The following is a 27,352-nucleotide window of genomic DNA, read 5'->3' as shown; positions in this document are numbered from 1 at the left end:
AATTCTACTACTGCAGTGTTGCTTAGATGAAGAGACAGACTGCTGGTGCTTCCTACTTCATCATCTTCCCAGAATCTGCTCAAATTATAAGGGTTAATGAAATAAAAAGCAGTTCTCCCAAAGGGATATAGTTGAAGAAGTTTATTCATTCAGTATTTATCACTGGGTACCACCCTAAGTGCTGATGAGATACGAAGTCACAGCTGTCTTAGCCAGGGTTCACCCCAAAAGCAGAGCCTGACAAGATCTCACTGGTAGGGAGTTTTGTTTGGGAAATAAGCAGGAGTGGGATTTGGAAATAATATAGGGAAGTGTTATGAGCTGGTTTACCACTGTGGGCACCTGGAGTTCAATTCCGTGGGGCCTCTGAGAAGCTGTGTAGGATGCCCCTCAGAACTGCCCCCTTGAGACATGGAAGTGGTGGTATTCAATCTACTGAATAAGGATTGCCCTTGGGAGTGTTAACTTCCTTGACTTCCAAGTTATGCAAGAAGCAGAATGGCTGAGTGTCTCCAATCAAAGGCAGATTACCCATAGTAGAAAGCAAGAGACAGTGGTGCAGCTGAGATAATGTGCTGTCAGTTTTCACCTGGTGCTTGCTTTGCCCAAGGATGCACTAAAAAGTGAGCTAAGAGGCTGTGAGATGAGGAGGAAGTAGAGATTCATAAAACAGCCCATGTGGTCATGGACCCTATTTAATGGACTCAAGACACTAGGCAACTACAATGAATATAGTGTGATAAGTGATAAGGAAATAGGGAGAGTTTATCAGTTAGAATTGGGATACATGCAACAGAAACCCTACAGTAGAAGCTTAACCCTGTGGTTTAAAAATAAACCTATTTTTCTCATGTAAAAAGAAGTTCAGAGCGAGGAAGTTTAGCACTCAAGGAAGTCATCCAGTACCAGGCTCCATCCAGCTTCCTGCTCTTCCATCCTTAGTGTCCGGCTTTCATCTTCATAGTTGGTCTGATTGTGTTCTAGGCAGAAAGACAGGGAAGACAGGCAGAGGACATGTGCCAGCTGAGTCTGTTTTTATTAGGAAAACCATAGCTTTCTTGGAAGCCCATCCAACAGGATTCTGCTTACATATCATTGAGTGAAGTAGCTCACATGGTCACTCCTGGCTTAAGGGAATCTGGGAGATGAATTATTTTTATTTTTTGAGACAGTGTCTTGTTCCCTTGCCCAACTCTAGGTTGCTGCAACCTCAAACTCATGGGCTCAAGTGATCCTCCCACCTCAGCCTCCCAAGTTGGGACTACAAGTGTGCACCACCGTGCTCAGATTTTTTAATTAATTAATTTTTAGAGACAGAGTCTCTAAATGTTTAGTGACAGAGTCTCACTCTGTTACCCAGACTGGAGTGCAGTGGCATGATCAGAGCTCACTATAACCTTGAACTCTTGAGCGCAAGTGATCCTCCTGCCTGTCTCTTGTGTAGCTGGGACTGCAAGTATGTGCCACCACACCCAGCTAATATTTAGATTTTTTAAAGACTAGGTCTTGCTATGTTGCCCAGGCTGTTCTTGAACTCCTGGCCTCAAGTGATCCCCCTGCTTCACCTTTCCAAAGTGCTGGGATTATAGGAATGAGCCACTGCACCCAGGCCAAGAGATGAGTATTTTTAATTGGACATATCATACACTGAACATAATTGGAGTACTGATAGTAGAAAGACAGCAGAAAGGATATTGAGTAGGCAACTTACAGTATCTGCCTCAGAAGTCTAAGTGGTATGGGAGCATCAAGGAGGGACCCCAAACCTGGACTGGGGATAAGAGAGAGAGGTCAGAGAAAGTCCTTGAAGGTAAGCCTTGAGGTGGATCTTGAAATATGAACTATAACTGGCCAGGTAGATAATATGTAAACTTCTGTTGATGTATGGTGGCAGGAGGCCAGAAAGGGAATGGTTGGAAGAGCAATCTAGATATTACATAGAAGGACATGAAAATATGAATGATTATAGGACTGAAGAAGAATTTTGGAGAGATACAACAGGCTAGAGAATTGAGTACAAATAGGTAGTGGTAAGGTACAACTCTGACAGGTGTTATGGGACCAGACTAGGCCAGAGAAGGCCTTGTATACTGTCATAAGGAATGTGGAGTTTATCTGGAAGTCTAACTGGAAGTTTTGAAATATTTTAGGCAGGCAGGTAATGTGATAAGATCTACATTAAAAATCAATCTGAAAAACGTTTAGAGAATGGATTGGAAGTGTGGTGTGGCAATAATCAAGGATTTGCCATAATCTAAGGAAAAATCACGTAGGATTAAACTAACAAGGATAGAGAGAAGAGGACAGACTTGAGAGAAGTTTTGAAGACAGGGTCGATAGGGCTTGGTGGATAACTGTGTGATATAATTTCTCTAAACCAGCAACACATGAGGGGTGTCCCGTCCAGCGGGATCGTTAACACAGACCTTGGAGGAGGGGGTGGGAATTTAGAGAGACAAGAGACACAAGAAATGGAGACAAGACAGTATCCTGATCAAGTCTCGTTTAATGGCAGTGGTGCAATGCCTTATATAGGCTGGCAGGGAAGAGGAAGGGCTCAGAGCAGGCGGGGAGGAGAATAATGAGAGACGTCACCAGGCGCACGCTCGGTAGACTTAGTCTTTCCCGGGCGCGGGAGGTTATCTACGCGCGGGCGGGAAAAGTTCACGCACGCAGGAAAAGTTGATGATGAAGAACCAGGAAGTGCGCCATCTTGTCTCCACAATGCGGAGCTTAAGCAACAGAGGCCCCGGCAATTTCCAGGGCCTCACGGCTCCGGACAGGTCCTCCTTTTTTATATTATTAGTGACTAGAAGATAGTCCCTCGGGAACTGCGCCTGTCTTAGGTTGGAGTGACCCATCTCTTCACTGGTACCCGTCATGGGATTAGGCAGTAGCTATAACGGCCCTCCTGTCTTAGGTTAGTGAGAGATGACACTCTCTTACCCGTCATTGGCTGTCCAGTTCAGCACACAGGGAAGGTGGTTTACGGCAAGCGTAAGTATGGACCATCGTGATCTTCTTGTTCCAGGCGATGATAATGGACCTGTATGGGTTTGGCTTGGATGGCCTCGATTTGTTGCTTAATGAATGTCATGAGCTTATTGAAGATTATAGGTCCCAAAGAGAGTGAGAGCAATAGGCAAAGCAGGGGGCCCAATAACGGTATAATATAGGGGAGGAGTCCATGGAACCCAGTCCAAAACGGGTTATCAGTCATTTCTTTTCGTCGTTTTTCTAGGTCTTCTTGTAGACGCTTGATTTTATCTCTGACGATCCCGGACTTGTTGGTGTAGAAACAGCCCTTTTCCTGTAGAGCTAAGCAGATACCTCCCTGTTCGGCAGTTAATAAATCTAGGCCTCTCCTATTTTGGAGCACTACTTCTGCCAGGGAATCTACTTGATCTTGTAGATCCTGTGTAGTACTTGAGATGGCCTGCATATCTGAGATCAATTGGCGAGACAATTTGGTGTATTGAGTAACAGAGACCCCTAGGCTTGAAACCCCAGTTGTTACGGCAGTAGTGATGCCTAATCCTACAAGTAAGGGGATAAATTGTATTGCCCTTATGGCTCTTCCCAAAAAGTGATCTATAGCTGGAATAGGTACAGGTTCATCTCCAGGGATAATGTCTATATCTGGCAGAAGAGTGGCTAAGACACAACGTCCTGTCCAGTTTACAGGCAAATAGGTATACGCTCTATTATTGCCACATATAAAAACTGAACTGTTTGGGGCACACAGCGATTGGGAAATATTTGTTGTGATGGAACAATTATTGAATTCAACGATTCCTACATCGATGTCGTAGGTGTTATTGAGGAAAGGGGAGTAGAAGCAAGGGGAGTTAGAAAATTCTAGGGGCTGCACTTGAAGGGGAGGAATTATGGTGCAGGAAGTATTGGATGTATAGTTTAAGTCATTGCTGGGTATGGCAAGAGGAACGGGATCTCCTAACGGTAAACATAGCCAGCAGTCATTGGCTAGACTAGAGTTGGAATTATTGAGCGGATTATGAGTAGCAGTGAGGAGGTCAAAAGTCTGGGCATCAATTTTTTCTTTCCCTCGGATTTTGGGCAGAGCCAAAGGGTGGTAGCAAATTTCTGGATATAGAGATTTTTGCAACTCTTCAAGTTTTTTGTATACCCTAATTTCTCGGACCTTGTCTTGTGGTCCTCCTCCGTCAGAGATATGAAGATGGGGGGTGAATATTCCAGCAGACAGGCTTTCCTACAATTCCAGTACAGCCAGCTGATACAAGGTTATTGGTATTTCCTAAAACTGTAGGGACATTACTGGCCCCTATAGTGGGGTTTCTAGTTCTTGTTAAGATAGCAGTATGGTATGTCTTATTGTCAGAGGTGCATTCTTGATAAGTGGTGTAGCAGGAGCTGTGCATAGTAGCCTTAAATGTGTCGCAAGGGCAAGTTGTAACATCCCCTCCGTCAGATATCCTAGGGGTTGACACACACCTCCATTTGAGGGAGTCACTAGGCAGGTATGCTGTGTGAGCAGAGCAGGACACAGTTGAGAGGTACTTATTTGGAGGGGAGGTCACATATCCCCCATAGCAATCACAGGGCTTACCGTGCCGTTGTTGTATATGCGTAAGGGCCTCACGTGGATCACCGAAGCTGGCATGAACCTGGAATACTTGGCAAGTCATCACTAAGGTCCAGAGGGGCCTGTAGTTGGAGTTCATCTCTGTAATAGAAGGAAAAGGTACTCTCAGGGAGAGAGTTACTACCTGGATTGGTTATTGTTAGGTACCTGTCTTACCAGTCACTCTGGTAGCCATCTGGCTGCATCATGAGTTTGGGAAAAAACACAAACTGAGCCTCTTCCCCAGATTAACACTGGGTCTGGACCATGCCATGTGTTGTCTAATGGGTCTTTCCACTTAACCATGGCAAATTGTTTTTTGGAATCAGAATGCCAAAATCGATCAGCTGCTGATTTGTTCAGATCATCTAAATTTAAAAAATTCAAAATAAAGAGTGTGTGATTAAGAATGTTTCTAGGGTTGCCCTTAGTAGGGTACCATTCTCCCTTTTTTATATTTTCAATGGTGGTTTTTAAGGATAGGTGAGCTCTTTCAACTATTCCTTGTCCTTGAGGGTTATAGGGAATTCCAGTAATGTGTTTTATTTGTAATTTAAGACAGAAGTCTTGGAAGGCTTTGGATGTATAGCCAGGACCATTGTCTGTTTTTAGTTGTTTAGGCTTCCCAACTATGGAAAAACAGTGTAGTAAATGAGCTATGACATGTTTGGTAGCTTCTCCTGTTTGTAAGGTGGCTAGTATAAATCCACTAAATGTATCTATACATACATGGACGTATTTTAAGTTACCGAATTCTGAATAATGGGTGACGTCCATTTGCCAGATCATGTTGGGAACTAGTCCTCTTGGATTAATTCCTAAGTGAGGGACTGGCAGGTATGTTATACAGGTCTGACATTGTTTAACTATTTGCCTTGCTTGTTCTCTAGTTATTTTAAACATCAGTCTCAACGTTTGAGCATTAAGATGGTGTAAGGCATGAGTAGCCTGTGCTTGGGCTAGGTTTGTATTTGTAGCTATGGCTACCATCTTGGTTGCCATATCAGCCAGTTGGTTGCCCTGGGATAGAGGTCCTGGTAATCCTGAATGAGCTCTAATGTGTCCAAGAAAGAAGGGTGTTGTTCTATTATGTATTAATTGTTGGCATTGTAAAAATAACTTGGCTATATGTGACACATGCTTAATTTGTGCTACTGTCTCAAGTAGAGGTATTGAGTGAACTAAGTATGCACTGTCGGTATAAATATTAAGGGCCTGATTAGGGAAGGCTGACAGCACCGTGATTAGGGCCTGTAATTCTACTAACTGAGCCAAGGTATGGGTGGTTTTGAATTTAACAGTGGTGTCAGCAAAGGTATATGCAGCAGTTCCTGTGGATGACCCATCAGTGAATACTAATAAGGCATTGTCTAAAGGTGTTTTACTGATGACATGAGGAAAGACAAAAGCATGTAGTTTACAAAATTGGATAAGCTTATTTGGCGGGTAATGGTTATCTAAGTTACCAGCATAAGAGGCGCAAGCAATTGGCCATGTTTCAGTGTTTTGCATTAGCCAATGGATTTGTGGCTTAGAATAAGGTTGTATGATCATAGAGGGTTCAATTCCAAAATATTTTTTGCTATTGTCTCTCCCTAGAATAATTAAATCTGCTATGGCATCATAATAGGGGAGTAATACCTTTTTGGGTGATGAAGGCAAGTGGACCCACATAATAGGGTTATTTTGCCAGAATAAACCAGTAGGTGTTAGTGTTGTGTTAAATATTAAAAGGGTTAATGGCTGTGAATAGTCTATGTTAGTAACAAATTGCTCAGCAATGGCCGCCTCTACTTTATTAAGTGATAAAAGAGCTTCTTTTGATAACGACCTAAGGGACTTAGGGTTGGGGTCACCTCTCAGGGTGTTGAATAAAGGTTTTAAGTCTCCCGTGGTGAGTTTTAAGTATGGCCAGAGCCAATTTATGTCTCCAAGGAGCTTTTGGAAATCATTGAGGGTTTGTAACTTATCTTTACAGATAACTGCCTTTTGATTAGTAATTTTAGGTCCATTTATTTGAAAACCTAAATATGTATAAGGGTCTTGTAGTTGTATTTTTTCTGGAGCTATTTGTAACCCCGCTGTGGTTAGTTCTTGTCTGAGTTGCGCAAAACACTGTAAAACTTGTTCTCCCATTTTTCCTGCTATGAGGATATCATCCATGTAATGTATAATGTATATTTGTTTCCATGTCTCTCTAACTGAGTGTATGGCTGTAGCCACATATTTTTGACACAAGGTGAGACTGTTGGCCATACCTTGAGGTAACACTTTCCATTGGTATCGCTTCATTGGTTCTTTAAAATTTATAGATGGTAAGCTAAAGGCGAATCGTTTTTGGTCAGTAGGATGAAGGGGAATTGTAAAAAAGCAATCTTTAAGGTCTATGATAATTTTAAAATATCCTTGAGGGATTGCTACTGGAGAGGGTAGTCCAGGCTGCAAGGCACCCATGAGGATCATAGTAGCGTTTACTGCCCTTAAATCTTGTAAGAGTCTCCACTTACCGGACCTTTTTCTGATAACAAATATGGGTGTATTCCAGGGAGAGTTACTCTCCGCAATATGCCCTGCCATTAGCTGTTCCTGCACTAACTTTTGGGCCGCAATTAGCTTTTCATTAACTAAAGGCCATTGATCCACCCAAACAGGCTCATCCGACTTCCATGTTATGGGGTCAGCGCACTTTTGGGGTGCAGGCATGTCAATGGCCGAAGCTAAAAATTTCCAAACCCCTTTGTGTTAGATTGTCCTAAGGCTGGAATAGGCCGTTGAATACCATTTTCCCTTTTTCCCAGTCCTTTTCTGGAGCTATAACCTTGGGCTAGCATTTGTGCAGTAACTATATCGTTAGGGCTGCACATCATAATTTTCATCTGGGAGAGTAGGTCTCGGCCCCAAAGATTAACAGGCAATTGAGGGATAACAAATGGTTTAATGAGACCGGAGTTATTTTCTTTGTCTTTCCAGGTGAGGTATTTAGAGCTTTGTCTGGGATTACTGCTTTGCCCAATTCCTCTTAAGTTAGTTAAAGTCTCTGTGGTAGGCCAGTGAGAGGGCCAGTCCTCTTGTTTGATGATGGTTACATCAGCCCCTGTATCTATTAACCCCGTAAACAACTTGCCATCCAGCCACAAGGTCAGGGAGGGCTTTTGATTAGTAATTGGTTGTACCCAATATATGTCTGAAGATCCAAAATCTCCCGTTCCTCTGTTAGGATGTTGGATTTTATTAGTAGTTTTAACCAAAGGCAATAGGATGAATTGTGCTATTCTATCCCCTTGAGGAACAGTAATGATACTGTTAACAGCCCTGGCCATAATCTTAATTTCTCCAATATAATCGTTATCGATTACTCCTGGAAAGACTTGTAGACCTTTCATGGTGACACTGCTTCTTCCCAGGATTAATCCAAAGGTATCAGGAGGCAAAGGCCCATATATTCCAGTGCCTAAAGCTTGTGCTCCCATCTCAGGTGTTAATACTGTGTGGGAGGTGGAACAGAGGTCCAGTCCTGCACTTCCTGGGGTTGCTCTACTAAGTCTTGAAATGGATTGTTGCTGCTGGCTGGAACAAAACTGACCGCCCCATAAGCTTGTTTCGGGGCCTGGGGCTGGCCCCTCATCCCATTTCCCTGTTGGGATGGTAAAGGATTTCCCTGACTGTCAGTTTTAGATTTACATTCATTAGCCCAATGTTTTCCTCTTTTACACCTTGGGCAAAGGCCTGGAACCTTTGCTTCGGAGTTTTTATTTGAATCCCCACGGCAATCTTTTGCAAAATGTCCCCTTTTGCCACATTTAAAACACCCTCCTTTTTCCTTGTTCTTATTATTAAGGAAGTCTTTTACGGTTTGTCCACTGAAAGCTGCGGCCATTGCTAAACCCTGTTGATAGAAGGGCCCAATGTCTGAACAGAGACGGATATATCCAGTTAAGTCTGTTTTCTTTCTATAAGGTCGGATTGCCATTTGACAAGCTGGATTGGCATTTTCATAAGCCAATTGTTTAACATAATCTACACCCGCCTCAGCATTACCAAAAATCCTTCCTGCGGTTGTTAGGAGCCTATGTACAAAATCTGCGAATGGCTCATCAGGTCCCTGCTTGACTCCAGTGAGCGAAGCTCCTGGGTCTCCTTTAACAGGGAGTTTCCTCCAGGCTTTTGTAGCGGCTGCCTGGATTTGTGAAAATAGTCCAGGGTCGTATTGCATCTGAGCATCAGTGTCGGTATAATTACCCGAGCCAGTTAACATATCAAAGTCCCAACCGTTTCCTGCCTGTTGGTTTCTTTTGGCTGTATCTCTGCAATTTTCAAAAAACTCTGATTTCCAAATCAAATGGTCTACCCCTGAGAGGACTGCTCTGACTAGTGTGTTCCAATCTGTTGGAGTAAGCCAGTTATCGGCCACAGACTCTACTATAGCAAGAGTGTATGGAGCAGTAGCTCCATATTGAGAAACAGCAGTTTTTAATTCTTTTATGACAGTGAAATCAAATCCATTATGATGCCTCCAGGCCTGACCCTGTCCATCTACAGTTTCAGTTACCGGGAAGATATCTTTAGGGGAGGATTCTTCCCTACCTCGGCTAGTAGAAAATCTTCCTTTTGGGACATGTTGTCCGGGCGGCTGAGGTGGGCGAGGGAAGCCTCCCATATTCTCTGAATTAGTTACACTCTCATTTCCTGTTTTTAATTTTTGCAGCCTAATGATTAGTGACTGATGTAACTCTTCTAGCTTAATTTGCTCTTCAAGCTGAGCGATTTTTTTCTTTGAGTTCCTCTTTTGGATTGACTACCGCCATTAGGTTGGGTGCAGAAGCGCCACGTGTCCCATTATAGGGAGGCGGACGGGAGAAAAAGGGAGGCCAGTTAGGATTATGATATCTAGCTGCCTCTTCTTCTAAGTCATCCCAATTTACATCTGAAAGGTCAGGATTGTCGTTACTTTTATCTTTTCGTGATGTTTGCAGAATTGGGTATTTTTTGGGCCTTTTCTCGCCTAGCATCATTTTGTCTTTTACAGAAGGAGCCTTGGCCCCCTCATCATCACTTTCAAGAGAAATAAGATCTACTTCTTTGTCTGGCGGGGGGCTCCCAAGGTCGGTCTGAGAACTGACCTTTAAAATCTCCTCAGTCTGGGCGACCGCAGCCATTACTTGTGGATCGGCCTCCTTTTTATCTATTAGATCCTTGATTAAATTCCAATAAGAAAAGGCGGTTACAGGAATTTTTTCTGGCCCAAAGGTATTATAATAATCTTGAAAGGCGTCTCCCACCCTCCGCCATCTTTTTATATCAATGGTTCCTTCCTGTGGGAACCAAGGGCAGGTATCTTTCACAAAATCAAAAAATCTAAATAAGTCACCACTTTTAACCTTTACTCCCCGTGTCTTTAAAGCCTCTTTTAATTGCCCTACGTAGATTTGATGCTGGCTTAATTCTTGTCCCATTTCGGGCGCGTAACTTACCCTCAACTCCGATGCAGCAGGCTCCCACGACGGTCGGAGGGATTTTTCTTTCACTTTAGTCGCCGGCCTTTCTATGCGCCCTCTTCCTCCGCAGTTCCCTCATATCCAAGCCCCGCATTTGGGCGCCACGTGTCCCATCCAGCAGGATCGTTAACACAGACCTTGGAGGAGGGGGTGGGAATTTAGAGAGACAAGAGACACAAGAAATGGAGACAAGACAGTATCCTGATCAAGTCTCGTTTAATGGCGGCGGTGCAATGCCTTATATAGGCTGGCAGGGAAGAGGAAGGGCTCAGAGCAGGCGGGGAGGAGAATAATGAGAGACGTCACCAGGCGCATGCTTGGTAGACTTAGTCTTTCCCGGGCGCGGGAGGTTATCTACGCGCAGGCGGGAAAAGTTCGCGCGCACAGGAAAAGTTGATGATGAAGAACCAGGAAGTGCGCCATCTTGTCTCCACAATGCGGAGCTTAAGCAACAGAGGCCGTGGCAATTTCCGGGCCTCATGGCTCTGGACAGGGGGGGAAAGTAAATTTCCAAGGTAAGATGATAAATGGACATGCTGAAGTGGAGGCTCCTATGGGTCAGTGAAGTAGTGATATCCAGTGGCTAGGGAGAATGTTGGAACTGAAACCTTTGTAAGAGACTGGAGTTGGAATTCTAGATTAGAGGTATTGGCATATGATGGCAACTGAAGTCCTGGGTATGGGCAAGGTCACACAGATGGAGTGAGTATAAGAAAGAGGAGCCTGGAAGGCAGTACTACTGGGCACATTAGCATATGGACATAAGAAGATGAGATGAAGAAAGGATGGGGAAGGGAAGTGAGAGAGATCCAAGTGACTCTAGGAGAGAGTGATGCATGGAAAGCCATGGATGAGAGAGACTCAACATATGGTGTAGGGGTGAATAGTATGAGCTTCAGAGTCAGACAGACCTCATTTCCAGCCCAGGGTCTACCTAATTGTGTGACCTATGACAAATGTCCTTATCCTCTCTATGCCTCAGTCTGTTTCCTGATTTTGAAAATGGGGATCATAACAGTATTTACTTCAGCATTGTTTTGAGAATTAAATGAGACAATGTATAAAAAGTACTCAGCACTCTGCTTGGTACACAGATCTTAAAGAGTGGTAGCTATCACACTAATATGATGAGTGTCTCTTCAAGAGTGGCAGGAGATTCGGACAGATCAGAAGAAGGATATTGAAAAAAGGCTGGAAAGAATCCATTGGATTGTGATTCAAGAGGTCACTGGGAATCCTTGATGAGTTTCAATGGCATGGTGGGGACAGAAACAGAATGTGGGTAGGGTGGGGGAATTTGAGAGGGGTGACTAGATTGCGAAGAGGTGGATGATGATGAGTATGTGGAGTTCATTATTTTATTCTCTCTACTTTTGGGATGTTTGAATATTTTTATAATAAAAAAGGGTCTAATAATTATAAAAAATATGTATTTTTTTCTCCAAAATACTCAACACATAATAGAAATAGCAGAACGCATTGGTGAGTAGGAGGACTTAGGCTTTGCCTGGTGGAAAGAATTTGGCCATAGCCCACGGAGGATGATTTCCAGACTTCTGATGCTGCCAAAAGGAAACTCAATTGTTTGTATGTATCAATCAAACTCAGAGTATTTGTGTATGTATCAATCCCTACGCCTGTGTGGGCTTTGAAGTCAGACTGCTGCATTCAAATCCTGTCTCGACTATTTGCAAACTATGAGATCTTGGGTAACTAACTTATTTAACTATTCTGTGCCTAATTTCCCTTATTTATAAAATAAGGATAATAGTTCCTGCCTCACATGGTTGTTATCAGGAATACATGAGCTAATACACACAAGGTGCTTAGAATGCTGTCTTGGTCTGTTTGGGCTGTTATAACAAAATATCATAGACAAGGTAGCTTATAAACAGCAGAATTTTATTTTTCACTGTCCTGGAGGCTGGGAAGTCTAAGACCAAGGTGCTGACAGATTTGGTGTCTGGTGAGGACCCAGTTCCTGGTTTACAGAATGGCACATTCTTGCTATGTCCTCACATGGTAGAAAGGGCAAAGCATCTCTCTGGAGTCTCTTCTTATAATAGGACCAATCCTATTTATGAGGGCTCTGCCTTCATGTCCTAACCACTTTCCAAAGGCCCACCTCCAAATACCATCACATTGGTAATTAGGTTTCAATACAAGAATTTTGCAAGGGTGACCGGGCACGGTGGCTTACGCCTGTAATCTCTGCATTTTTAGGAGGCCGAGGCAGACGGATCACCTGAGGTCAGGAGTTTGAGACCAGCCTGGCCAACATGGCGAAACCCTGTCTCTACTAAAAATACAAAACTTAGCCAGGTGTGGTGGCGCATGCCTGTAACCCCAGCTACTTGGGAGATTGACATAGGAGAATCCCTTGAACTCAGGAGGTGGAGGTTGTAGTAATCAGAGATCGTGCCACTGTACTCCAGCATGGGTGACAGAGCAAGACTCAGTCTATAAAAAAAAAAAAAAAAAAGAGAGAGAATTTTGCCAGGCAGACACAAACGTTAGGCCACAGCATACAGTGCTGGGAAGATACTAAGTACTAAAAATTGTTGTATTTCATTCCACTATAATTTTATTTTTCTATCTAATATATAAGTTTTTCCACTTCAAGCAATATTGTATTGAATAATTTTTTTCCCTAAGGAAATATAGAAATTGTGTTGTTTTTCTTACTATTGTCTTTCTTAGGATAGTGGTAAGTATAACAGTGATGTTTCTCATAACACATACACTCACACACACTTACTACATAAACACACACATAAACACATGTGCACACACACACACACACACATCCCCAAAACACATTACTCTTCCACTCCTGGCATACATACATGAACACGCAAACAACTACTATTGAAGCTGTGAACCTTGACATTTTTCTGTTCCACTTTTTTTTCTTTAAAAGACAGGGTCTCACTATGTTGCCCAGGCTGGAGTGCAGTGACTATTCATAGGCACGATCAGAGAGCAAGACAGCCCCAGCCTCCTGAGCTCAAGTGATCCTTCTACCTCAGCTTCCTGAGTAGCTGGGACTATAGACATGTGCCACAGAGCCTGGCTCTGTTCCACTTCAAAACTGTCAGAGATTTTCTGGTGGAGGCATAGGGATACGTCAATTTAAGTAGGAGATGGATCTTTTGGAATAGCCCAAGTCCCCGTTTGGGGGCTATGCATTCACACAAATACTGAAGAAGCTGGCTTGATGTAGTTAAGTGTGGAAAGGGAGAAACACTTTCCAATTAGTAAATTCATAGAGAGTCTTGGCCTGGGGTTGTGGTTGTCCACTCCCCCACGTACTAAGGAAGGGTGGAGCTGAAATTGAGCATCTTTAGTTTTCATCAACAATTTTTTTATCAAAGGAATGTGTTTATTAAATCATACAATGTCCTAGAATGGTCAGAGTAACAACCTGTTTCTCTGGTGTGTCATGATCTCTCCACTTTCTTCACCTTCCAAATCCTATCTTTCCTTTAACGTCAAGCTGAAGCCTTGAGTTTGAGGGAATAAGTGAAGGTTGCTTTTCCTGTGAGAATCATGAGACACGTTGATGTAGGAGTCATGTGGAAGTAATTTCTCGGAGATATACATCCTGTAATTGTGATAACCAATGCAGTTATGACTGCAGTAACATATTAGCCCCCACTTCTCAGTGGCTTATCCTGTAAAGCTTTCTTTTTTGCTCCATCTGCACATCCAATTTGAGTGGGCAGGTGGCAGGTGGGGAGTGTGGGGTAGAGTGGATGTGATGGAGCGCTGCCCACTCAGTCACTCAGGGATCAGCCTGACAGCAGCTCCACCATCTTGCTCCATCAGTGCAAAAGAGAAACTGGAGAGAGGCTGAGTAATTGCACAGGAGATGTCATTGCCTCAGCCTACAAGTGACACAAGTCATTTCTCTCATTTTCTTGGCCAGAACCAGTCAGATGTCCCCTTCTAACTGCAAAAGGGCTGGGAGGTATAATTTTCTGAATGCCCAGTGAGTGAGAAGATAAATCTGTATATCAATGAGGATGGGCAATCCAAAGCTCATCAGTATTTAAGCCACTAGGATAGCTGCTCATAGGTTGAAGGGACAATGTGAGTATCATGGCTTTAAATTCTTAGAGGAGTCACTGAGAGTTCTGGGTAATAGTTAAAAGTATATTTGGTTGTATCTGGCCTTTGGATAATGAGGTAAACTAGAGTTAAAACCCAATTTCACATCCTGTAGAAGCCCAAAGCCTCAAGTAGATGATCAAAAATAGACTGTGCATGCCAAAGAGACTTACTAGAGCATGCAGCAAGAGAAAATCAGTATCACCTGATCCCTAATCATGGCTCACAGGAAGAGTTCTGAGCCTAAAAACCAGGACACTGAGGTATCATGTTTTTGGTTAGTAGCTTCTCTTTTACCTTAACATTTGGCTTTAGTTGGCAAACAATAACTGTGAGCAATAATAAATCAATTAGAGTCAGCTGCCCAGCAGTTTAGGTTATAACATTTAAACGTAGGCAAATGCTAATTTATTCATTTATGCCTGTCTAAGTGCTAAAGACATGGAAATATACCCTTTCTTGTAAATAGAAAATAGCAACCAAAGTGCCCTTGGCAAAGAAGCAGATCCTGTTCCCGTCTACCCCTCACTGAGATATCTTTAAAATAGGACTTGAATTGGCTTTTAATATTTACATAAAAAGTTTTTTTTAAAAAGTTGAAAAAATTATTAAAACTGAGCCAGGGATGAAGGAAGTCTGATCAGGGTAGATTGTGTAGTAGAAAGCATATGAATAATTTTTTTAAAGTGCCATTGCTGGCTTGAATGAATAATTTTTTAATGTAATTGAGTCAAGAATTCTAGTGGCATGAAATCTTCAGGGGCAGCGTCCCCTCTAAGCAGGATTCCCTGATTCTTCTCCTTTGACACATTTCCTGCCCCCCTCCCTACCTCTTCTTTTTTGTTTTTAGAGAATAATGGTGAGTATCTCACGCCCTACCCTGTAGAAAACCCTTTAGTGTGATGGTTTGTGGTTTCCTCCTAGAAGATATTACCTGGCCAAACTCCTCAGTGGGCTAATAGATGATGATAACATATTCATTGATTTTTTTTCTTTTAAGTTACCCAGAGTCTGAGAAAGTAGGGTCCTCAAGAGAGGATGTCAAGGAGCTCCGTACACCATTTACTGCTGCAATGACTGTAAACTCAATTTTTTTCTTTCTTTACTTTTCAGCATGTGAATTTGGAAGCAATCTATTCTAGCTGAAAATCTGAGAAGTTGATTCCATGCCAAAAATGAGCTGTAACCTCAGTTGACTGCATTGTATGTTTTCACCAGTGTGTTTCCTTTCCACGTGGCTGGCAGAAGGAACAAATTTAACTGAGGCTTTATATTTGTGAATAATCTATTTCAACATTCTTGTAGACCTAAAAATGTAACCTCGACAACTGCTTGGGCAGTAGACATCTGGCTGGCAGGATAGACCATGGGTCTAATCAGGCTGGAAACACTGAATAATCAAGAGAGAAGATTAAGATTCTGATCTGATGGGCAGGGAATGACTCCAACAGCAAGGGAAGTTTGAAGTGGGGACTAATTTTGTTGGTGGCCAGTTCATTAGTGAATTATTTCTAGTTTGAATAACTTTTTCTTCCCTTGTACTTGGGGTCAAGAATGAATACTCTGAAAATGAGAGTTCCAGTAGGTCATGATATGTCTGCTCATATTCCATTCCAAAGCAAGTCATTTGGTCATTTCCAAAGTACACTACACCCAAGGAAGTGGTGGGGGAGGGGGTGATTAATTTTGAGCAGTAATCTAAAAAAGCATTGAAGACAGACATGAGGCAGGCAGAAGGTGCCTCTCCATCCTCTCTGCAGAGCAGATGGCAAGTAGAAGCAAGTCCTGCAGCGGATAGTGGGGTGCAGAATGATGATGGGGAAAGCCTTGTTAGGGGCTCTGAGTGGCCTGGGTGTTTTGTTGAGCTGAGTCTCCATTATTACATTTTGGGGTCATTTATAGCACTTGGGAGACCCATAATTTTTAGTTCATTTACTATATATGAATATAGCAAGGACATTTAATGTAAATAAATATCATTTATTGAGCCTCTAGTATATGCCAAGCATTATGCTAAGTGGTTTTCATGCTTATCTCAACCTTTTTCTTTTTAGGGCCAGGCAGGAAATATTTTAGGTTTTGCGGGTCATAAAGTCTCTATTGCAACTGCTCACTTCTGCTGTTGTGTGAAAGTGGCCACAGATAATGCAAAAATCAATGAGTGTAGCTGTGTTTCACTATCATTTTATTTATGGATTCAGATTTGAATTTGATATAATTTTTACACATCATGAAATACTGTTTTTGTTCTGATATTTTCCAACCATTAAAAAATGTAAAAACCATTCTCATCTTGTGGACTGTATAAAAATAAGTGGTGGGTCAGATTTGGCTTGTGGTCCTGGTTTGCTGACCCCTGCTTTATCTCATTATATTTGCACAATAAACTTCATTAGGCAGTTACATTATCGCATATTATAGATACGTATTTCAGAGGTTTAGTATTTCTGCTCATGTCTGGCAATCAGATAGTATCCCACCAAGAAATTAGTGTTTTTTGTTGTGTTTAACATATTATGTGTTCACAATATGTAATAGAACAATACTTCCCAATGTTTTTTGTGTATTTAAAATTTTACCTATTAATATACCACGGAAAAAAATATATATTCATCTTATTTTCTGTGATTTTGAAAGTGAATTGTTGATTCTTAAATTATTTGATTATGACATATAATAAATAAGTTATTTCAGACTTCACCCTAAAATTTTGTTTGGTTTAGGCTAGTGTTAAAATATACTGATTTCTTTTTTTAAAAATTATTATTTTTTAATTATACTTTATGTTCTAGGGTACATGTGCACAATGTGCAGGTTTGTTACATATGTATATATGTGCCATGTTGGTGTACTGCACCCATTAACTCGTCAATTACATTAGGTATATCTCCTAATGCTATCCCTTCCCCCATCCCCACCCCACAACAGACCGTGGTTTGTGATGTTCTCATTCCTGTGTCCAGGTGTTCTCATTGTTCAATTCCCACCTGTGAGTGAGAACATGTGCTGTTTGGTTTTCTTTTCTTGTGATAGTTTGCTGAGAATGATGGTTTCCAGCTGCATCCATGTCCCTACAAAGGGCATGAACTCATCCTTTTTTATGGCTGCATAGTATTCCATGGTGTATATGTGCCACATTTTCTTTTTCTTTTCTTTTTTTTTAATTCACAAAAGGTAGGCTATGTTTATTAGAGTCACACACAGTTGACTGTCTCAGTGTGACTCAAGACCACAAAAAACCCATTTCTCCTTCACTTCTGAGTCCTGGGTTTAAGACCTATACCAGCAGGCGTACTGCTTGGGGTCCATTCACAGGTTTACAAGTTTTTCATTGAGGGCAATCTGTGACTGTGTGAGGTTGGCCAGGTAGGTCACCATCAGCAGGTCATTGATGTTGCTGTTGAGCATGGTCTTGAAGTCATCGGGAACTATTTTGGGTACTTGGTTAACCAGGCTCATCAGGAAGCGGCCCACAGTATTGTCAACTGACACCTTTCCAGACAGTACATCCTCTGCATATTGCAACACTGTGCTCAGGGCATCCTGGATGCGAGCTGATGCCCCTCCTACTTGCTGCAAGTCACTTGAGAGTCCAATCACTCTGTTGGGGCTAAAGCAGGTCTTCATGATCAGGCCAACCTGGATGCGTTCAGTGTCATAGTATGCGTATTTCACTGTCAGAGGTGTGAACATCACTCCCATGGTCCTCCCAGGGACACCCATTAAAGTACTGACACAGGCTTTGATGCTCATGCGGCCATTCTGGAGACTTGTGTCCACAGTGAGATGGATGGGGTTGGGGGCCTCTCGGCTGTAGTACTCATGGATTAGCACAGAGTGCTCTGTGATATCATGGCCTGTAGCGTACCAGCCCAGGATGAGCTCATTTGGAGAAACCTTTTTATGCAGTTCATACATGTTCTTAGCAAATTCCATGTCAACAGCGACTTCATCTTCTGACTCATTGTGTGGCACTGAAAAGCAATTGGTGACCTCCACTGAGTGCTTGTCGACAGTTCCCAACAGGGTCCCGATAACTCGGGCAGCACCCTCATTGCGTCTCTCGTAGCTGTCCACAATGGAGGCCAAAATGACTGGGTGTAGCCTGACCACGCGGCCGCCGGGGAAGGGCCCTGGGAGAGCAGGACCAGGCAGAGCGGGCGCTGGGGTCTGCGCTGGAGCTTGCGCCTAGGCCGGGGTCTGGCCAGGAGTGGCAGTTGTTGCTGCTGCTGCCATAGGGTCTGAGGATGCGGCTGGAGCTGCAGCGGGAACCAGAGCTGCAGCCGGTGCTGGCGTTGGCGCTGGGACTGAGACTGAGGCTGATGCTGGTGCCGCCACCGGGGCTGCGGCTGGCATGGCCGGAGGAGCACTTGCTGATAACACCGGTGTGGCCATCTTGTCGAGAAAGAAGGAGGCAGGAGCGGAAATGACTGCCACATTTTCTTAATCCAGTCTGTCACTGATGGACATTTGGGTTGGTTCCAAGTCTTTGCTATTGTGAATAGTGCTGCAATAAACATATGTGTGCATGTGTCTTTATAAAAGCATGATTTATAATCCTTTGGCATATACCCAGTAATGGGATGACTGGGTCAAATGATATTTCTAGTTCTAGATCCCTAGAGAATCACCACACTGTCTTCCACAATGGTTGAACTAGTTTACAGTCCTACCAACAGTGTAAAAGTGTTCCTATTTCTCCACATCCTCTCCAGCACCTGTTGTTTCCTGACTTTTTAATGATCACCATTCTAACTGGTGTGAGATGGTATCTCATTGTGGTTTTGATTTGCATTTCTCTGATGGCCAGTGATGATGAGCATTTTTTCATGTGTCTGTTGGCTGCACAAGTGTCTTCTTTTGAGAAGTGTCTGTTCATATCCTTTGCCCACTTTTTGATGGGGTTGTTTGTTTTTTTCTTGAAAATTTGTTTGAGTTCTTTGTAGATTCTAGATATTAGCCCTTTGTCAGATGAGTAGATTGCAAACATTTTCTCCCATTCTGTATGTTGCCTGTTCCCTCTAATGGTAGTTTCTTTTGCTGTGCAGAAGTTCTTTAGTTTAATTAGGTCCCATTTGTCAATTTTGGCTTTCGTTGACATTGCTTTTGGTGTTTTAGACATGAAGTCCTTGCCCATGCCTATGTCCTGAATGGTATTGCCTAGGTTTTCTTCTAGGGTTTTTATGGTTTTAGGTCTAACCTTTAAGTCTCTAATCCATCTTGAATTAATTTTTGTATAAGGTGTAAGGAAAGGATCTGGTTTCAGCTTTCTACCTACGGCTAGCCAGCTTTCCCAGCACCATTTGTTAAACAGGGAATCCTTTCCCCATTTCTTGTTTTTGTCAGGTTTTTCAGAGATCAAATGGTTGTAGATGTGTGGTATTATTTCTGAGGGCTATGTTCTGTTCCACTGGTCTGTATCTCTGTTTTGGTACCAGTACCATACTGCTTTGGTTACTGTAGACTTGTAGTATAGTTTGAAGTCAAGTAGCATGATGCCTCCAGCTTTGTTCTTTTGGCTTAGGATTGTCTTGGCAATGTGGGCTCTTTTTTAGTTCCATATGAACTTTAAAGTAGTTTTTTTCCAATTCTGTGAAGAAAGTCATTGGTAGCTTAATGGGGATGGCATTGAATCTATAAATTACTTTGGGCAGTATGGCCATTTTCACGGTATTGATTCTTCCTATCCATGAGCATGGAATGTTCTTCCATTTGTTTATGTCCTCTTTTATTTCATTGAGCGGTGGTTTGTAGTTCTCCTTGAAGAGGTCCTTGACATCCCTTGTAAGTTGGATTCCTAGGTATTTTATTCTCTTTGAAGCAATTGTGAATGGGAGTTCACTCATGATTTGACTCTCTGTTTGTCTGTTATTAGTGTAAGAATGCTAGTGATTTTTGCACATTGATTTTGTATCCTGAGACTTTGCTGAGATTGCTTATCAGCTTAAGGAGATTTTGGGCTGAGATGATAGGGTTACATCATTATACAATCATGTCATCTGCAAACAGGAACAATTTGGCTTCCTCTTTTCCTAATAGAATACCCTTTATTTCTTTCTCTTGCCTGATTGCCCTGGCCAGAACTTCCAATACTATGTTGAATAGCAGTGGTGAAAGAGGGTATCCCTGTCTTATGCCAGTTTTCAAGGGGAATACTTCCAGTTTTTGCCCGTTCAGTATGATATTGGCTGTGGGTTTGTCATAAATAGATCTTATTATTTTGAGATATGTTCCATCAATACTGAATTTATTGAGAGCTTTTAGCATGAAGGTCTGTTGAATTTTGTCAAAGGCCTTTTCTGCATCTATTGAGATAATCCTGTGGTTTTTGTCATTGGTTCTGTTTATATGCTGGATTACATTTATTGATTTGCGTATGTTGAACCAGCCTTGCATCCCAGGGATGAAGCCCACTTGACCATGGTGGATAAGCTTTTTGATGTGCTGCTGGATTCGGTTTGCCAGTATTTTATTGAGGATTTTTGCACTGATGTTCATTGATGGTATCAGGATGATTTTGGCCTCATAACATGAGTTAGGGAGGATTCCTTCCTTTTCTGTTGATTCAAATAATTTCGGAAGGAATGGTACCATCTCCTCCTTGTACCTCTGGTAGAATTTGGCTGTGAATCCGTCTGGTCCTGGACTTTTTTTGGTTGGTTGCCTTTTAATTATTGCCTCAATTTCAGAGCCTGTTATTGGTCTCTTCAGGGATTCAACTTATTCCTGGTTTAGTCTTGGGAGAGTGTAAGTGTCCAGGAATTTATCCATTTCTTCCAGCTTTCTAGTTTATTTGCATAGAGGTGTTTATGGTATTCTCTGATGGTAGCTTGTATTTCTGTGAGGTCAGTGGTGATATCCCCTTTATCATTTTTTATTGTATCTATTTGATTCTTCTCTCTTTTCTTCTTTATTAGTCTGCTAGCTGTCTATCAATTTTGTTGATCTTTTCAAAAAACCAGCTCCTAGATTCATTGATTTTTTGAAGGGCTTTTTGTGCCTCTATCTCCTTCAGTTCTGCTCTGATCTTAGTTATTTCTTCCTTCTGCTAGCTTTTGAATGTGTTTGCTCTTGCTTCTCTAGTTCTTTTAATTGTGATGTTAGGGTGTCAACTTTCAATCTTTCCTGCTTTCTCTTGTGGGCATTTAGTGCTATAAATTTCCTTCTACACACTACTTTAAATGTGTCCCAGAAATTCTGATATGTTGTGTCTTTGTTCTCATTGGTTTCAAAGAACATCTTTACTTCCGCCTTCATTTTGTTATTTGCCCAGTAGTCATTTAGGAGCGATTGTTCAGTTTTCATGTAGTTGAGAGGTTTTGATTGAGTTTCTAAATCCTGTGTTCTAGTTTGATTGCACTGTGGTCTGAGAGACAGTTTGTTATAATTTCTGTTCTTTTACATTTGCTGAGGAGTGCTTTACTTCCAACTATGTGGTCAGTTTTGGAATAAGTGCAATGTGGTGCTGAGAAGAATGTATATTCTGTTGATTTGGGGTGGAGAGTTCTGTAGATGTCTATTAGGTCCACTTGGTGTAGAGTTGAGTTCAGTTCCTGGATATCCTTGTTAACTTTCTGTTTCATTGATCTGTCTAATGTTGACAGTGGGGTGTTAAAGTCTCCCATTATTATTGTGTGGGAGTCTAAGTCTCTTTGTAAGTCTCTAAGGACTTGCTTTATGAATCTGGGTGCTCCTGTATTGGGTGCATATATGTTTAGAATAGTTAGCTCTTCCTGTTGAATTGATCCCTTTACCATTATGTAATGGCCTTCTTTGTCTCTTTCGATCTTTGATGGTTTAAAGTCTGTTTTATCAGAGACTAGGATTGCAACCCCTGCTTTTTTTGTTTTCCATTTGCTTGGTAGATCTTCCTCCATCCCTTTACTTTGAGCCTATGTGTGTCTCTGCATGTGAGATGGGTCTCCTGAATACAGCAGACTGATGGGTCTTGACTCTATCCAATTTGCCAGTCTGTATCTTTTAATTGGACCATTTAGTCCATTTACATTTAAGGTGAATATTGTTATGTTTGAACTTGATCCTGTCATTATGATATTAGCTGGTTATTTTCCTCACTAGTTGATGCAGTTTCTTCCTAGCATCAATGAACTTTACATTTTGACATATTTTTGCAATGGCTGGTACCTGTTGTTCCTTTCCATGTTTAGTGCTTCCTTCAGGATCTCTTGTAGGGCAGGCCTGGTGGTGACAAAATCTCTAAGCATTTGCTTGTCTCTAAAGGATTTTATTTCTCTCCTTCACTTATGAAACTTAGTTTGGCTGGATATGAAATCTGGGTTGAAAATTTTTTTCTTTAAGAATGTTGAATATTGGCCCTCTGTCTCTTCTGGCTTGGAGAGTTTCTGCCAAGAGATCTGCTGTTAGTGTGATGGGCTTCCCTTTGTGGGTAACCTGACCTTTCTCTCTGGCTGCCCTTAACATTTTATCCTTCATTTCACCTTGGTGAATCTGACAATTATGTGTCTTGGAGTTGCTCATCTTGAGGCATATCTTTGTGGCGTTCTCTGTATTTCCTGAATTTGAATGTTGGCCTACTTGCTAGGTTGGGGAAGTTCTCCTGGATAATATCCTGCAGAATGTTTTCCAACTTGGTTCCATTCTCCCCATGACTTTCATGTATGTCAATGAGATGTAGATTTGGTCTTTTCACATAGTCCCATATTTCTTGGAGGCTTTGTTCATTTTTTACTCTTTTTTCTCTAAACTTCTCTTCTTGCTTCATTTCATTCATTTGATCTTCAATCACTGGTACCCTTTCTTCCAGTTGATTGAGTCAGTTACTGAAGCTTGTGCATTTGTCATGTAGTTCTCATGACATGGTTTTCATCTCTATCAGGTCATTTAAGGACTTCTCTACATTGGTTATTCTAGTTAGCCATTCATCAAATCTTTTATCATGGTTTTTAGTTTCTTTGTGCTGGGTTCGTACTTCCTCCTTTAGCTCAGAGAAGTTTGATCATCTGAAGCCTTCTTCTCTCAACTCATTGGTCATTCTGTGTCCAGCTTTGCTCTGTTGCTTGCGAGGAGCTGCATCCCTTTGGAGAGGGAGAGGCGCTCTGATTTTTAGAATTTTCAGCTTTTCTGCTCTGCTTTTTCCCCATCTTTGTGGTTTTATCTACCTTTGGTCTTTGATGATGGTGACGTACTGATGGGGTTTTGGTGTGGGTGTCCTTTCTGTTTGTTAGTTTTCCTTCTAACAGTCAGGACCCTCAGCTGCAGGTCTCTTGGAGTTTGCTCAAGGTCCACTCTGGACGCTGTTTGCCTGGGTATCAGCAGTGGAAGCTACAGAAGAGTGAATATTGCTGAACAGCAAATGTTGCTGTCTGATTGTTCCTCTGGAAGCTTCGTCTCAGAGGTGTACCCGGCTGTGTGAGGTGTGAGGTATCAGTCTGCCCCTAGTAGGGGATGTCTCTCAGTTAGGCTACTCAGAGGTCAGGGACCCACTTGAGCAGGCAGTCTATCTGTTCTCAGATCTCAAACTCCGTGTTGGGAGAACCACTACTCTCTTCAAAGCTGTCAGACAGGGACATTTACATCTGCAGAGGTTTCTGCTGCCTTTTGTTTATCTATGTCCTGTCCCCAGAGGTAGAGTCTACAGAGGCAGTCAGGCCTCCTTGAGCTGTGGTGGGCTCCACCCAGTTAGAGCTTCCTGGCCACTTTGTTTACCTACTTAAGCCTCAGTAATGGTGAGCACCCTTCCCCCAGCCTCACTGCAGCCTTGCAGTTAGATGTCAGACTGCTGTGCTAGCAATGAGGGAGGCTCTGTGGGCATGGGACCCTCTGAGCCAGGTGCGGGATATACTCTTCTGGTGTGCCATTTGCTAAGACCCTTGGTAAAGTGCAGTGTTAGGGTGGGAGTGACCCGATTTTCCAAGTGCTGTGTGTCGCGGTTTCCCTTGGCTAGGAAGGGTAATTCCCTTCCTGCTTGCGCTTCCCGGGTGTGGTGATGCCACACCCTGCTTCGTCCCTCACTTGTTGGGCTGTGACCACTGTCCTGCACCCACTGTCCAACATGCCCCAGTGAGATGAACCCGGTACCTCAGTTGGAAATGCAGAAATCACCCGTCTTCTGTGTTGCTCACACTGGGAGCCAGAGGCTGGAGCTGTTCCTATTTGGCCATCTTGGCGCTACTCCAAATATACTGATTTCTTAAAAAAAAAAAAAAAAAGAAAAAGAAAAAAAATGCTCATCATCACAGGTCATTAGAGAAATGCAAATCACAACCACAATGAGATACCATCTCACGCCAATAAGAATGGTGATCATTAAAAAGTAAGGAAATGACAGATGCTAGAGAGGATGTGAAGAAACAGGAAAAATTTTACCCTGTTGGTAGGAGTGTAAATTAGTTCAACCATAGTGGAAGACAGTGTGGCAATTCCTCAAGGATCTAGAATTTGAAATAATGCTTTGACCCAGCAATCCCATTACTGGGCATATACCCAAAGGATTATATATCATTCTATGATAAAGACATATGCACACGTATGTTTATTGCAGCACTATTCACAATAACAAAGACCTGGAACCAATGCAAATATCCATAAATGACCGACTGGATTAAGAAAATGTGGCACATTTACACCATGGATACTATGCAGCCATAAAAAAGGATGAGTTCATGTCCTTTGCACGTACATAGATGAAGCTGGTAACCATCATTCTCAGAAAACTATCACAAGATCAGAAAACCAAACGCTGCGTGTTCTCACTCACAAGTGGGAGTTGAACAATGAGAACATGTGGACACAGGGAGGGGAACATCACACACTGGGGCCTGTTGTGGGGAGGGGTCTAGGGGAGGGATAACATTAGGAGAAATACCTAATGTAGGTGATGGGTTGATGGGTGCAGCAAAACACCAGGGCTCGTGTATACCTATGTAATAAAACTGCACTTTCTGCACATTTAACCCAGAACTTAAAGTATAATAAAAATTAAAAAAAATTAAAAATCACACACACACACACGCACACACACAAAATACTGATTTCTCCTGAATACACTTTAAGGAGAGATGAGGTTGGTTCTGAGAAATAGCAAGAGAAACTAATGTGGGGTGAAACTTTATCACTTTACATGCAATTAATTGAAAGAGGGCTAAATGTAGACAAATATGAATGCATGTATGTGCGTGAATGTGCACACACACACACACAAACACACACACTCTCTCAAGGGAGAGGATTGCCCCTGAACTTGACAAAGCCTAGAAAAGATACAAAAAGAGGTTTCCCTCTTTTGCATACTCAGTGTGATGCATTATTGATATCTCAGTGAGTTTAAATAAAATAACGAGACTCATAATAATTAATACATATTTCCAGCATATCAAATTTTACACTGTGATAAAATTCTTATATAATATAGATTTTTTGGTTAAATGGGTTTAGGTAGAATATGAGCCAAATAATGTTCCTTGAAACACAGTGTCTACATACAGTAAAGATCTGATCCATCACAGATACTACTTTTAGCTCCCAGTGTTCTCCTATATTTAGAAAATTGAAACTTCTTGTTTAAATAATAGGCAATTAAAAAATTTCAGAATGTATCAATTTGCATATTACCAAGACATTTAGACCAAAAGGGCTACATACAAGGACTAAATAATCTCATGTGCTAATGAACAATAATATATTCACTATTTGTACATTAAAAAAATCTAAATTACCCCACATGGCTGTGTTTAATTGCATATCACAATATCAGTGGGTAATTGTGCTTTCTATGAGAAAAAATTGTTCCAAAGTCAAAATGTCACCTTGCTGTCAGATAATCCCACAGATTACTATAAACAGAGCTAAAGAAATTGTGCTGTGACTGGAAAGGTGTGATGTGAATCCTGCTCATTACCCAAGACATGACTTCCATTGTAATTATCTGTCTATCACAATAGCTTCCTCTGCCATCTCCAGCTTACCTGATGCCATACACACAACTCATTAACATTTGGTCAATACACTACCATTTGTACAGTTAACCTCTGAGCAAAGTGGGGTCATTACTTCATTATGATGGATTCTGTAATAACACAACAACTTGCATCAAGGATTAATATTTTTCTTTCCTTCATTAATGGTTAAATTAATAATTAGTCTAACACCTGGATTCCATTATACTCTTGTTTTTGTGATCTTGTCAAGAATTCCATCGTTTTAGAGGAAACTTCAGAACTCTGTTGCCAAAGAAGAGCTATGTTCCCCTCTAGCTGACGTCTATTTTTAAAAAGAGAAAAAATATTTGGCATCCTGTGTGGTCTGAATATGAAAGACATTGGTAATGTAAAATGAACCGAGGAACATACAGGCTAGAAAGTCCATTGTGGTTTTTGGAAATAGAGATTAAACTGGATGAAAGTTCTAACAATTTGTTTATTGTGATGAAAAACTTGAGAGTGAGTTAATTCTGGTGGTTTTAAAAAAATTAATATTTTATGGACCAGGTGTGGTGGCTCATGCCTGTAATCCCAACACTTTGGGAGGCTGAGGTGGGCAGATCACCTGAGGTCAGGAGTTTGAGACCAGCCTGGCCAACATGGTGAAACTCCATCTCTGCTAAAAATACAAAAATTAGCAGGCATGGTGGTGGGCACCTGTAATCCCAGCTACTTTGGAGGCTGAGGCAGGAGAATTGCTTGAACCTGGGAGGTGGAGGTTGCAGCGAGCCAAGACTGCACCACTGCACTCCAGTCTAGGTGACAGATCAAGACTCCATCTAAAAAAAAATGTATGTTGAATGGAGAGAGGATCTTGCCATGTTGCCCAGGTGGGTCCTGAACTCCTAGGTTTAAGCAATCCTCCTGCCTTGGCCTCCCCAAATATTGGGATTACAGGCAGGAGCCACCATGTCTGGCCTCATTCTGGCATTTTTAAGCAAAGTATACAGATCTCAAGTTTGAGTTTTATTTTCACAGTTCTTTAGCACAGCATCTGATTCCATTTGGTAAGCTCTTGTAAACAGCTGCATTTAATGTAAAGAAGTGGTTTATTTTCCCTTAAGTAGTTATTTGAATTTTCTAAGTGGGGAATAGAATTATTATAGTAAGATGCTTTTAAGAGGAAAGGGAATTTTACTTTTAAAATCATCTCTCACTTATGAAGAATAACAAAAGTCAGGGAG

The 27,352-nt window shown here is 41.9% G+C and overlaps 1 protein-coding gene and 1 pseudogene across 2 annotated transcripts; both read right to left on the bottom strand.

The window, feature by feature from the left end:
- Nucleotides 1-4,646: 4,646 nt before the first annotated feature.
- LOC115900080 (endogenous retrovirus group K member 8 Gag polyprotein-like) lies at nt 4,647-10,152 on the bottom strand. Its single transcript, XM_030939885.1, has 2 exons — nt 9,724-10,152; nt 4,647-4,705 (listed from the first exon to the last, which is right to left on the bottom strand). The coding sequence occupies exons 1-2, from the start codon at nt 10,054-10,056 to the stop codon at nt 4,700-4,702; spliced, it is 339 nt and encodes a 112-aa protein (XP_030795745.1). The 5' UTR covers nt 10,057-10,152; the 3' UTR covers nt 4,647-4,699.
- A 7,209-nt stretch (nt 10,153-17,361) lies between these two features.
- Nucleotides 17,362-18,636, bottom strand: LOC104682331 (annotated as a pseudogene). The gene has a single exon (XR_750679.2). The product of XR_750679.2 is annotated as a eukaryotic translation initiation factor 3 subunit F-like (transcript).
- Between the last annotated feature and the right edge of the window lie 8,716 nt (nt 18,637-27,352).

Source organism: Rhinopithecus roxellana, chromosome 10, assembly GCF_007565055.1.
Source record: "Rhinopithecus roxellana isolate Shanxi Qingling chromosome 10, ASM756505v1, whole genome shotgun sequence".
Taxonomy (NCBI): domain Eukaryota; kingdom Metazoa; phylum Chordata; class Mammalia; order Primates; family Cercopithecidae; genus Rhinopithecus; species Rhinopithecus roxellana.
Note: the sequence above shows the minus strand (reverse complement) of the source record. Positions and strands in the feature narration are given on the sequence as shown.

Coding starts and splice junctions, on each gene's coding strand:
- LOC115900080 (XM_030939885.1), bottom strand. CDS start 10,056: ATGGGACAAGAATTAAGCCAGCATCAAATCTACGTAGGGCAATTAAAA.